Source organism: Podarcis melisellensis (assembly GCF_964234715.1).
Source record: "Podarcis melisellensis genome assembly, chromosome: 6".
NCBI lineage: Eukaryota > Metazoa > Chordata > Lepidosauria > Squamata > Lacertidae > Podarcis > Podarcis melisellensis.
The window spans coordinates 55,838,554-55,851,317 of NC_138538.1; the positions used below are offsets into that span (position 1 = coordinate 55,838,554).

The following is a 12,764-nucleotide window of genomic DNA, read 5'->3' on the forward strand; positions in this document are numbered from 1 at the left end:
TATCTTAGAAAAGCTTCCTCTTCTCCCGGAGTTGGCTTGCTGATCTTTGAAATCACCTTTCCTAGTCTGCAGGTCACAGTGAACCTGCCTCTGATTATTAGCTGGAAACAAGCATGAGGAACTGCAGATGGTGCAGCAGGGGGCAATAGTAATTCAGATCTGAGTGCCTAAGAGAGGCGGTCAGCTTTGTTGCATCAAGCAAATGCTGTTTCACTGTGTAATTAGACACAGTCTCAGCACATGCATCTGGGCGTTGCACCCCAAAGGCACACAGATGCACACTTTCAACAGGCACATTTCTGATGCCACATTGAAGAGGGGAAAAAAATCTGGGTTCTGAAAGACCTTGCAATTAAGTTGACATAAGATGTGGCTGTTTGGGTAGCCAAATGAGAGCCCCGCACCTGTATATTTTCCTGTAGAATAAATCACACCAGTATATCCTGTTTGTTGCCACCTCCACATCCAAAGCAACCACGTTCTTCAGCATGGGGATGATGCGAGAGTAGTCCCTTTTCACCAAGTCTATCTTGCGTACTTCATGGCGATTTGTGAAAACCAAATACGGGCTCTTCCCTGCATGGAACAGAACTCAGGAAGTTACTTTTTTATTGTTTTAAGCAGCTTACAAAATAGCATTGCTCTCTGGTGCAGAGTTAGATCTCACTTCTGTTGCTTTGTCATAAGAGCATGTCTGAGCTGGAAGGAAAATAGAAGCTTTGGGAGTATCTGAAACTGGCTAGAACAACAGGAAGGATCAGTAGTGGCTGCTGTTCTTACCAGCACTAGCAAGTCACATTTGCTGTAGCTAAGTGGCAACTCACACATTATTTCTCTCAACTTGGCAGATGGAAGAGTCACTCACACACCTGAACATTGGGAGGATTGGGAACATTGCATTAAGAGTAACACAGGAATCTCCCCTGCAGTGAAATCTGTCTATTAAAAAATAAAATCAAGGGCAAGTTTCATGAAATATTGGCTGGGCAATTGAAAATGGAAGGCAAAGCTTCCAAATTCATCCTTGCAGATGTGCTGGAAGAAAATGAGAGGAGTGCATGACCTGGGAGTGGGATCTAGGCTTACTTCCATCATGATATTTATGGTTTATCATGAGGTCCTAATGCAGACAATGTTCCACAATTAGATTTTTCTGTCATTAAAAATTTAGAAAGAAAATGCTTCAAGCAACCATTATTATATCTAGTTACTGAAGAAATAATTGGGAGATTCCCCCCACCCCGTCTAGATTAGAGATATATATATGCACACACACATGCACACCTCCAAAACTTCCTCAAAAGGGCAGGTCTAGAGAATTAATCTAAGATGGCACCAAGGCATTTAGGAAGGAGTACAGATTCTATTACAGCATATTAAGCTTGTATTTTGCACAATTTGTAGACGGTGTTTGTTTGATAATGTGTGGTTTGCTATGCCTAATAAAGGATATTTGAGTATTACAGCATATGTTGACTACCACCTCACAGATAATGCGAAAGCAAGAGGGTAGCTGGATGAAAACAAATTCTATATACCTTGCAAAGAAAACTAAACGTTGTAAGAATTCATTTTAGAATTCTGCAAGTAACAATTCATTCATTAGGTTTTCCTTTGCAAGTACATGGAACAGCAGTTCCTGCCTGTTTCTGCAGAATGTAGCATGTGAATTAGTCCAAACTGAGCTGTTTGCATCCTCTAGATTTTAGAACAAGCACTTTCCTTCCACTCTGCAAACTGAGTCATCTATCATGTTTGACATTTGAGCAATCATCTCAACAGAGTTACTTGTCAATTCTACTTGTGGGTTCTCAAGCCTGCACCTGGCTTTCTATGGATCATGCAGAATGGATGAGAGCATTTCCTTACCTACAGCTTTGCAGTTTTTGGACAGAGTGTCCATCTCGTAACCCTCATAGCATTCGCATTTATAGTCTCCCTTGTAGTTGATGCAGATCTGGCTACAAGCGTCGGGATTCTCACATTCATCTATGTCTGGAAGGGAAGTTTAAAAATCATCAGTAACTTGTAATTTAGCCCATCAGGATGTGGTGTGAGCCTGGAGCGACTATAATTATGTGCTGCTGTACAGAGAAACACAAAGAGCTGCTGCTTCTATGCAAATTACCTCCACATGTTTTCTTGTCAAGAAGCTTGTATCCAGGAGGACACTCACACTCATAGCCAATCTTCAAATCTCTGCATATGTGGGAGCAGCCGCCATTGTTGAGTGCACATTCATTCACTCCTAGAAGAGAGGTATGGGCTATTTAGACTTAACAAAAGGTTCAGTCCTAAGACTGCAAATTTCAAAAAGACTAGAATGATTAAATATTACCAGGTATCACTGATGATATTCCCTCAGTATAAGATGTCCTAAACAGAAATAGCCACCAAATCTCTTTTTCCCCAGAGAAGCAATTTGAACAGAAGACCTGTTCACAGAACTTCGCCTTAACGTACATCTCCTTGTCCAAATTATGTTTATTGTTTGTTTATGATCTGTTATGTGCTCCAAAAGCCAAAGAAGAAGGATGGAACTTTTAAATAATAAGCAAGTTAGCAAAAAACAGACATACACTGATCACACTGATCACCAGTGGTGGGAAACCTATTAGCCCTCCAGATGTGTTTTTTATAGTTATTTCATAGAAATTATCACTGTTTTTAACAAAAAACAGTCCTAAAGTTGTGTACAATGGTAATAAAACAGCATACAAACTAAATTAAAATGAATTCCACACATTACAATACAACTAAAACAATACAGTACACAGCCTAGCACTAAGGCAATATTAGTACTCCCAAAGGCCTGGGGAGAAGATGGGTTGTAACTAGGTGACATTGCTGTCTGCTCTTCTAAGGGAAATGAATTTTAGAGTTGGGGAGCAATCACCAAGAAGGCCCTGTCTCACATTCCAAGACAATGAGCAAAAGAAGTCAGTGGGACTACAAGTGAGGTCCCCTTGATCGATTTCAGTGATGGCTGGTATGCAGAGAGGCTGCTGCCTCAAATGTCCAGGTCCCAAGTTGTCCAGCACTTTAAATTTCAAGGTAACACCTTGAATTGGGCCAGTTAACATATAGGCAGCCACGGCACATCCCACAAAGTAAGTGTAAGATGGCTCCTCCACAAAGTGCCTGCAAAAACTCCAGCAGCAGCATTCTGCAATAGATGCAGTTTTTGGACCTGAAATTTCTGGTCTCCTCTGTCCCAGTCTGGCACTCTAACCAACTACACTGTGAATTAACTAAGCCAATCTATGTCAGTTTTTCCATTTGAGGAACGCAATGAAAGGAGGAACAAAGGAACTCTGCAGTTCCAGATACCCTGCCAGTAATAATCCTGTCTAACCCTGACAACTTGTAGGGGGTGGAGGGTGGGGACTCCAGACCATTTGTTCCCCCATTGGCAGGAGCTGAAATTGAAAATCCACTACAATTTTATCCTGGCAACTCTAAACTGCTGAGGGGGTTGAAGGAGGTCATTTCAATGCCCGAAACAACATTTCGCTTGCCATTTCAATTAACCTACACAAAGTGAGGAACAATGTTTTCTTCCTAGTGTGGGATTTGCTGTACAGTTCAATGTAGGAATCCCACAGTAAGAAGATTTGTTGGGACCAGTCTGAATCTAAGACATGAGGGGGGAAAGCTGCTGATGCATTCTCTCCCTGAGCCTCGCTGTCCAACTACCCGTCTTTTCATGAATTCAGTTATTTAGTGGGTAAGACGTGAACCTTGGAAGAAAATGTAACAGGTGGAAAACACTGCACTGGAAAGATTTCCACAACAGCTTTGGTGCAGCATTCTCACCCTATCTGAACAGAAATGTTACAGTTAACAGTGTTATTAACAGGAGGAAGTACACAGAGACCAGAACAATCCCTCAGATTATGATGGTGGTGCATGTTGTCTGCTATCCATTGTTTAGATTGATCTTGCTGTGACTATTGGCTAGACTGGACATTAGCCAATTAGGCCATACGCATAGTGAAACACTACTGAAGGTTGCTGGAATGTGAAGAAGGTCTTCAATATTGTTATTTTTGTTTACAGTAGGTCGTTGCAGCATAGTATGCCAAGTTCTATAACCGTCTTACTGAAACGAGGAGAATGACAGGTTTACTCAACACAGCCACATCTGTTAAAGCAGTCTCGCTTCTGCAAGTCACTCTCATGCTTCAAACTGGGTGTATATCAAGTGCTCCAGCAGGTGCAATGACCAATACAAAACCTTTGAACTGAAAAAGTCATGCCTCTGGGCTCTTGACACTGAATAGATGCTTCTGTTGTCAAACGGTACGATTAACACTAATTCTGAAACACTGGGATGACTTATGGGAGTGCTCATGCGCCTGGAAATAATTAATGTTGGAGGTCTTGTTCAGAGGTTAGCAAGGAGAACAGAGGAACTCCTCATCTCTGCCTCAGGGCTTGTCTCTGTACTTAGGGCTTGTCCACACTTGAGCATTTGGCTGTTTATCTGCTTTTCTCCCATTCAAATTAGACCAGAGTAGTCCACAGATGTATTTGAATTTATAAATGAGGAACAACTTTGATCTTGCCCATTCATACCAGCAGGCATTCTCTTTTGTGTTTGTCCTGCTTTCTAATGTGTTGTTTCTATTATGCCAATTAAGTACAGACAGGGCATGTGCATAGATAGCTGTGGAGGCACCTTGTGTGTGTGGTTTGGTTTTTATTTTTAGAAAATATTGTACGCAATGTACAATTGTGGCATAGATCGTATAACAGCGTTATGTTTTTTGCAGTATTATTTTCCATACCTTTGTAATTTGCAAGTAATCATGCTGCTGCATTCCAGACCAACTCAAGCTTCTGAATAGTTATCAAGGGTTATCAATGTCAAGTGCATTACAACAGTCCCATATTGAGGATGTCCAGGCACACATGACTGCAGCAAGGTCCCCATCTCCCAAGAGAAGGTGCAGCCAAACGTGGAAAAAGCTACTTTGGATGAGCATTACTACCTAGCCACCCAGAAGCACAAGCAAATCCAAGAATAACCCCCAAATACCCTTGACACAATTCAGAACAGATGGTACATACAATTGCTAAGCCATCTCTGACTTTTCTGGACTGAGCTTCAGCTTGTCAAGCTTCAGCTTGAGCCAGTGTGGTGTAGTGGTTAAGAGCAGTGGACTCGTAATCTGGGGAACCGGGTTCGCTTCCCCACTCCTCCACATGCAGCTGCTGGGTGACCTTGGGCTAGTCACACTTCTCTGAAGTCTCTCAGCCTCACTCACCTCACAGAGTGCTTGTTGTGGGGGAGGAAGGGAAAGGAGAATGTTAGCCGCTTTGAGACTCCTTCGGGTAGTGATAAAGCGGGGTATCAAATCCAAACTCTTCTTCTTCTCACCCAGCCCAACAGCAGGGGTATGGAACTGAGGTGGTGTTCAGCTATCACCACCTCTGACCATTGGCCATGCCAGCGAGGGCAGATGGAAACCGGAATCCAACAAGGGTCCAAGGGTCCCAATTCCTGCACTAAGGTAATCCTTACCAAAGACAAATAAGGTAGACTTGCTGTTGCCCAGAAACAGAAACTGGGGTAAAAATGTGAAACTATGGGGCCAAGGCACAGAGGAATGTTCTACACAGCACCTTATCATTGATGCTAAATAAATAATAAATAACCAGAGCCTTCAAGATGTCACAAAAACAAACAGTCATGTATGGTACCAGCAGTAAAAACAGTCATAATGGTAAGATTCAGCCTGTTCAATCCCCTTCTTGACAATGTATTCAGAGAGAATCTGATTCTGTTCTTGGCCAAGAGCGTATTCAGCAGCGTTAACAGTTCAGTCATGTCCACATCAATAAGAATAGCTTTGTTTGATCATCCTAGAAAGAGATCTTATACTTTCTCTGCTCTAAGGGAACACGCTATTCTGAATTCATGATCACTTGTCAATAAAAAAACATGCCAAAAGAGACGACTCTGTTGGTGAATATTATTCAGTCAATACATATTTGGCTTATTTAATGACGTGATCAGGATTCTGCTATTTTTGAATACACCTCTAAGTCACAGATAACTGAATTATTCCTATACCTTAATGACATTTGCCCAGCGCCTCATCACTCAGAGCTTTTATAATGAGTTTACGTGATACATTTTTATGGAAAGAATCAGCTGCTGTTCTTCCATGGAGGCCTTTTCTTATAAACACACCCCTGCTGAGTGCAATCAAAAGAAAGGCAAATTTTAAGTGAGGATGCATTTGCACAGTCCCATTCAGGCACTTACCCAGGTGCCAACACCTCTCACATGGCGTGGGAGAAGGTAAGCCTCCTGCCCCTAACAGCTTCATGCATATCAGTGATGCCCATGTAGGTATATGCTGTTGTGGATGCCTGACTTGTGTGGTCCTTAGGAAAGAGTAGTGGGGCTTGTGTAAATAATGCCCTGCCTGGAGCTGTGTGTGACATTATCTGTGGACTGGAGAGTGGGGCATGTTTGCCCACTTCTCTACCACATGTATGCTGTCACTACCTGGGTGCACATCTGAAGCAACATCGTGGGAGGGGGGTTTCCAGCTACCCCACCCCTTGCCCTTGGAAGTCTTCTAAGAAGCTGCAGCAGGAGAGGGACACTGAACAACATCATAGGAGGGGTGTTCCTAGGACTAAGGTGAAGCTCGGGACTGCGCTATTTTTGCTACTGGATGCTGCATGCTGTTTAAGTAACCCCGATGTTGGCAAACTAAGGCTTGTGGGCCGGATCAGGCCCAATTGCCCTCTGGATATGACCCGTGGACGGTCCTGGAATCGCCACTTGGATTGGCATGATCATTCGGTCTGCGCCATTTTTTTCTGCAATTTTCTTTGGGCACCATTCCCCCCCTACACACCATGGCGATGCCTCCTCCCTCCTCCTGGTTTCTCCCTGCCCTGAGGAGGAAGGGAGCTGGGCTTTGATTGGTGCAAGCAGCCAGCCAATCCGAAGCCTCATTACCCATGCGCTGAGGTGTGGCTCAGACTTGCCACCCGCCCGCCGGCCTCTCTGTCCATGGCTGTGCTATGGGCATCGTGACGGGCACATCGTGATGGTAGTGTCGTGGGGCTTCAGCTGGAGCTTGGCATGTCTGCTGGCCCCACGTCTGGCACCCAGGAAAGCTGGTGACCCAGAAAGGAGAGGTGCAACCGCCGCCAGCGGCTCCCAACTGCAGGCAGAGCAGCGGAGGAGGTAGGAAAGGGAGGAGAGGGGTTGGGGAGAGAGGGAAGCCCCTATCCACTGTGTGTGTTGTGTGTGCACGCAGTCTGGCCTGCCACTGAGGGGCTGTGAACCGGCCCCCTCCTAAAAAAGTTGGTGACCCCTGAAGTAACCATATTATACTTATGGTATTGAAATGTATTTTTGGGGTATGTTATTATATTTGCTATTGTTTTGCTATATTATTGTGAAATTGTTTTTGTACTGTTCGTTTGAAATGCATTCCTGTTTTCTTTCTTGTAACCAGTGTTGAGCATGATTTCGCTTGGGCAAAAAAGGCATACAAATAAAATGTATGGAAGAATGAATTGAGCCTGTGTGTTGACTTCACGCCACCCATTTCTAAGACCTAACTGTAAGAGAAATGTGAACATTCACATAAACCTTGTCTTATACTTTACGATAGCTACAACAAATAATTAGCATCAGCAAGAGGTCAGGAGACGAGGGAAATCCATATCATGTGTGAGTTCAAACCTCTTTGCAATCAACCTGGATTTATTTCCTGATGTGACAGGGCATTTCCTCAGAACAATGCCTGGCCTATGACTCAAGCTATTAGATTCCAGTTCCTTTTGCACCCATGCAATAGACACACAAACAAGGCGAGCAGAAAAACTACATTAGGCACATCACCAGCAGCCATATGCCCCTGTTCTGACGGCCCTAAGCAGACAGAGGATGTGAGGGATTGTTAAAACAGGAGGACAAAATAAAGAAGAGTAGTGTACTGTACCACATGCTTTCAGGGGCTCGTCAGACCAGTCCCTGCAGTCCCTGTGCGAATCGCACACCTTGACTTCCTCTATGCACTCTCCACTCTTACACTGAAACTTGGTGGGATTCTCGCACGCCGCTTCTGTTGCATCAGGCAAGGGAGGGAAAGCAGATGATGTTAGATTAGGCACGTGAAAATGAAGAAAGGACATAAAGATGCAAGAGGAGGAAATTTAGAAGAAATGGGATGGGATTAGGCAATGGGGTATTTAGCTGCAACATATGACGAAAGCAAAGCCTACTAAAGTTTTTTTTTGGGGGGGGTATTTCCCTGAGGAAGCCATCTTTGCTGGGTGGTCCAGAAGTTCATAGTGATGAACAGCAGAGTCATGAAAAATGGACTAGATGCCATCTCTAGCATCTATGTGAGCTTTTCCAGAGCAACGGTTTCTGCTATACCCCATACAAGGACACCGATTGCACCTACCGTTAACGCAGCCAGCCTCATCACTGTTGTCAGGGCAGTCATGCACTTTGTTGCACTGTTTGGCTCCATGGATGCAAGTCCCATCGCCACACTGGAACTCATCAGGGCTGCAGGTCACCAGAGCTTGGGGGAAAAAAAGGAATAAAAATTAACACACTTCTGAGTATTTTGACACATGTTTTCTGCCTCAGTGTTAATGCTGTTTTTAAAACAGATTGTGATTTTATTGTAATTAACTCATCTTCTTATTACAGTGGTACCTCTAGTTACCAACTTAATTCGTTCCAGAGATCCGTTCTTAACCTGAAACTGTTCTTAACCTGAGGTGTGCTTTTGCTAATGGGGCCTCTTGCTGCCACTGCGCTGCCAGCACATGGTTTTCATTCTCATCCTGGGGCAAAGTTCTCAACTTGAGGTAACTCTTCCAGGTTAGCGGAGTTTGTAACCTGAAGTGTTTGTAACCTGAGGGATTTGTAACTTGAGGTGCCACTGTACTTTGTGAGTTGCCTTGGATAGACTAGTCCTAAAGAGTAGGACTTAAATAAATGAAAACTTAAATAAAACAAAATAAACAGTTCTGTTTCTAGCGGTAGTCTCTGGGTTCTGGAATTCATTGCCATTTGACCTCTGGAAAGTTACTGCACTCCCATCTGTTGGAAAGGACCTAAAGTAATTATTTTCTTCAGGTAACCAATATGTGAATCATATTTTTATTGCTGCACTGTTATTAGAAAAGGAAGAGTTAGAGGAATTGTGTTTTTATATTTTGGGCTGAGTGGGTGCTTTTTTATTATTGCTGGTCATTTGGCGCTGAGAGCGATTTGTAGAAATTATCTTGTATTTTACATTGCTGTTTATATTTTTTATTCTTTTGAAGTTTCTTCCGTGGGGACTGGCACCATTGCTCACCACACTAGAATTCAGTGCGGCATACATGGGGAGAGGGACTTGCCCAATTCTGACCTCACAGCCATTCAGTTATGGAGGTTAGGCTGAAAGAGGGTGAATAGCCCAGGGCCGCTCAGCGAGCTTCATAGCTGAGCATAGATTTTCTTTGATTACCGTACTTCCTCCTTATTCAATTTTCAATGCAAACAAAAATACATACATACTTATACTGAGATGTGGGGGACAGATTCATAAATAAATACATATCTAAAAGAAGAAAATTCTTAAAAGTTCACCAGTGTGAGAAAAGAGAGGCTGTGAAAAAACAGTCAACTGAACAGGAAGTGAGTGGTGAAATGTTATAAATCATTTTAAAAAATCCTTATGCAGGTACATATAAGAGAAAGGTGGAGTCTAAAACACCATCAAAAATCATCAATGTCACCCCCCCCAAAAAAGCATTCCAAATATAGACATATTCTATTGAGGAAGTCTGAATTGTCTTTTTAAAAAGTCCAATACCCTATTCAGTATATTAACTCTCCTTATGGTCTTGACCAGTTTCCTGCTGGGAATGGTTTTCTCAGTAGGCCTTGCTGTTGACAACAGTTCCTTCTACCATGGGGATATCTACTTCTGTCCTAGCTGCTTCCAACCCCTTTTTATTCTGGACCTTTTCACTCAGCGAGCTTAATTGTCTCTATCATTTCAAAAAAAACTGTCAGTAAAAAACAGCAACAACTGAAGGTTTTAGAGGGTGCAAAACAGCAACCTCCGAGCTGAATTTCAAAGCTTACAGCTGCCGCAGTGTCCCTGAATAAACCTATCTCAAAGCACTCATTTGAGTGCCTCCTCTTTGGGGAATTGCATCCTTATCCTAAATGACAGAAAATCACTGCCATTGAGTTGCTGGAGCAATATGACACAGACACTAATTCATGTGATCCAAGAGCCTCCCGGCAGAATCTCTGCGGCAATTTTGTGAACTGTCCCGGAGATCAGAAATTATGGCTCCTCAATACCCTGGGGCACAGCAAGGAGGCAACAAGCAACAAGCACAGCAGGCACCATAAGGCATGATAACATGATATGGTACAATCCCCCATGCTGGACATACACACAGCAGGGACTCAAGATCACTATGTTGAACCATGCTCTGGCAAGGAGGACTGCTTGCACAATGCTTTATAGTGCTTCTGTTTGTCCTTAGTAAGTTACAAATGCGTCCCAACTCGCCAAAGTGTCAAAACGTGCAGAAGTGTCTTTGCAGGTATGTTGAAAGTCAGATGTGGGAGTGCGCCAAGGTTTCCACTCTGTGCTGCATGTTAGCACATCCTTTAAAAAGGACTTTGTGCAATTATCCTACTGGGATTCTTTTTAGATCCAGCAACATGTGGCAGAAAGCACCAGAAAAAGTGGATGTTGCATTGCAAGGCACTGTCCTGAACATCTCTGGTATTTTTTATTCCAAAGGGCACATTTTACATGTTTACCTTCTGACATTGGGGGACTGCAGTTTTATCACCGTGTTTTGGATAGGGGACCTGCTGTCAAGCACAGCCCTCTTCAACTTAAGCCACTTTGGCCTCATTGAAGTCAATGGGACTAAGCTAATTCAACAAAAAATCAGCAATTCAAATATTTTGAAAATTGCCACCTTGGGATCTGAGCAGCCATAGATCCAAGCTGGTTCTTATTTGTCCATGACAGCCTGTTAACAATCCATTTAGCTTGTTAATGTGAAGCAATATGGGAACACAACAAAATAAGGCAGGTTGAAAACATAGAAGGATGGGACAATGCAGCGTCATTCTTCACTAACTTGAATCACGGAATGCAAATGCTTGAAGGGTTTGGTGATGAGGTTGTTCTCCTGCTGTATCAGCCAGAAAAACCTACCCACCAAACTGCTTAGGGCTTCTGTTGCCAGCTGGTAAAATGTGCCATATGGAGGCATTTGGAGTAATTAGTCCAAAGTTGCACGTGAAAATTTGTAGCACAAATGGGAACTGTGAAGAATGCACCTGTACGGGGTTATTTCCAGAGGCTTGCCACACTCATTAAGCATATCAGACCTGCTGCAAGCCCTGCGCTGCTCATATTCAATCCATGCTGATCTCCTGCCTGTCTCCTTATGGCTATGTCATTAATAGCTGAGACACTCTTTATATTACATTTCATATTGTTCAAACATAAATGGATTGTATATCATATGAATAATTTTAAAGACATGCATGTCTTTAGGGATACTTTGAGTTGCTTTATTCTGAGGGTCTATCTAGATCAGTAGTCATTCTCCAGTTATCTCAAGCAAAGGCCTCTTTCAGTACCATCACCTCAGATTACCGTATTTTGCAGAAGATGCCACACACAGTGCTCTGTCACTAAGCACATTTTAAGGGATTTAAAAAATATTTAATACTTCTACAGAAAGAAGAAATATCACCCACCGAAGCAAACCTTTTCTATTTTTTGGTTCATCTGCTCATCTCCCTTTTTGTTTGCTTGCCAAAGCATTTTTACTATTTATCATAATTAACACATAGCCAGTGCTTTCATTCTTTCAAAGTAATTACAGCAACAAGTGAACGAACCTGGCCTCAGGACAGATTCAGTTTTAATTCCTGACATCCCTGTATTACGTGCACTACAAAGAAGTGTAGTGGGACCAGAGCAGACCTTGTAATGTCAATGTTTTTAAAGGAGAATTTTGAACTTTACACAATAAACATGTTGGGAAGAATTCAGTATTGCACTAAAGCAAACATTATGCCAGCTCAAGCATTTCTGTTTGCCCAGCAGAACAACCTTCTCAATGCGCAATTCTGGGAGTCCTCAGGGAGAGGAAAGGGGGAAAGTCCCTTTGTGTTAGCAGGAGCCCTTGTGCTTGCTTCCACTTCTACTAGGTTGAACATGGTCCACAGTATTGGAATGTGTACATGGGAATAAATCTTCAGGAAGAAAAAAATCACTGTGGCCTGCTTCAGACCTGACAGTCTTTGCCCAACAAATCATGGTTTCTATGGTTTGTTGGGCCAGGGATGTGCTGCATGCCTGTGGCTTCCTCTCCTCTCTCTTGTGCCTTAATTCAATAATCTCTGTATTATGTTCACATTTGAAAACTGTGGTTTGAGCACTACGTATACACCAGAATAGCAAGCCACACTCAAACTGTGGCTTGACCATTCCCTGCAAACAAAGATATCAAATCGTGATTTATCAGCTCAGTGTCACAGAAAACTGTGGTTTTAACAAACCAGAAGGTATTGAATTAAGGCATGCAAAAACAGGGAAAAGGAAAGAGAGGAGAGAACATGCAGGCAGAATGCTTATTTATAGCCTACGTCAAAACGAACTCTACCTCTCTTTTAAATCAGAATCAGTGAAGGTCCTGTGTGAGTGCCTGGAGGCAGTTGGAGGATGGATGGTGGC

The 12,764-nt window shown here is 43.0% G+C and overlaps 1 protein-coding gene across 4 annotated transcripts in view; it reads right to left on the reverse strand.

Moving 5' to 3' along the window:
• LRP8 (LDL receptor related protein 8) overlaps positions 1-12,764 on the reverse strand; it is a 195,175-nt gene that overhangs the window by 14,748 nt on the left and 167,663 nt on the right. For 2 of the 4 annotated variants that reach the window (XM_081915270.1, XM_081915269.1), the window contains 5 exons: positions 8,445-8,567; positions 7,977-8,099; positions 2,129-2,248; positions 1,870-1,995; positions 405-576 (listed from right to left, as the gene is read on the reverse strand). In XM_081915270.1, the coding sequence (XP_081771396.1) occupies positions 405-576; positions 1,870-1,995; positions 2,129-2,248; positions 7,977-8,099; positions 8,445-8,567 (664 nt within the window). The remainder of the gene's footprint in view (positions 1-404; positions 577-1,869; positions 1,996-2,128; positions 2,249-7,976; positions 8,100-8,444; positions 8,568-12,764) is intronic. The other 2 variants (XM_081915272.1, XM_081915271.1) reach the window with 1 other exon arrangement.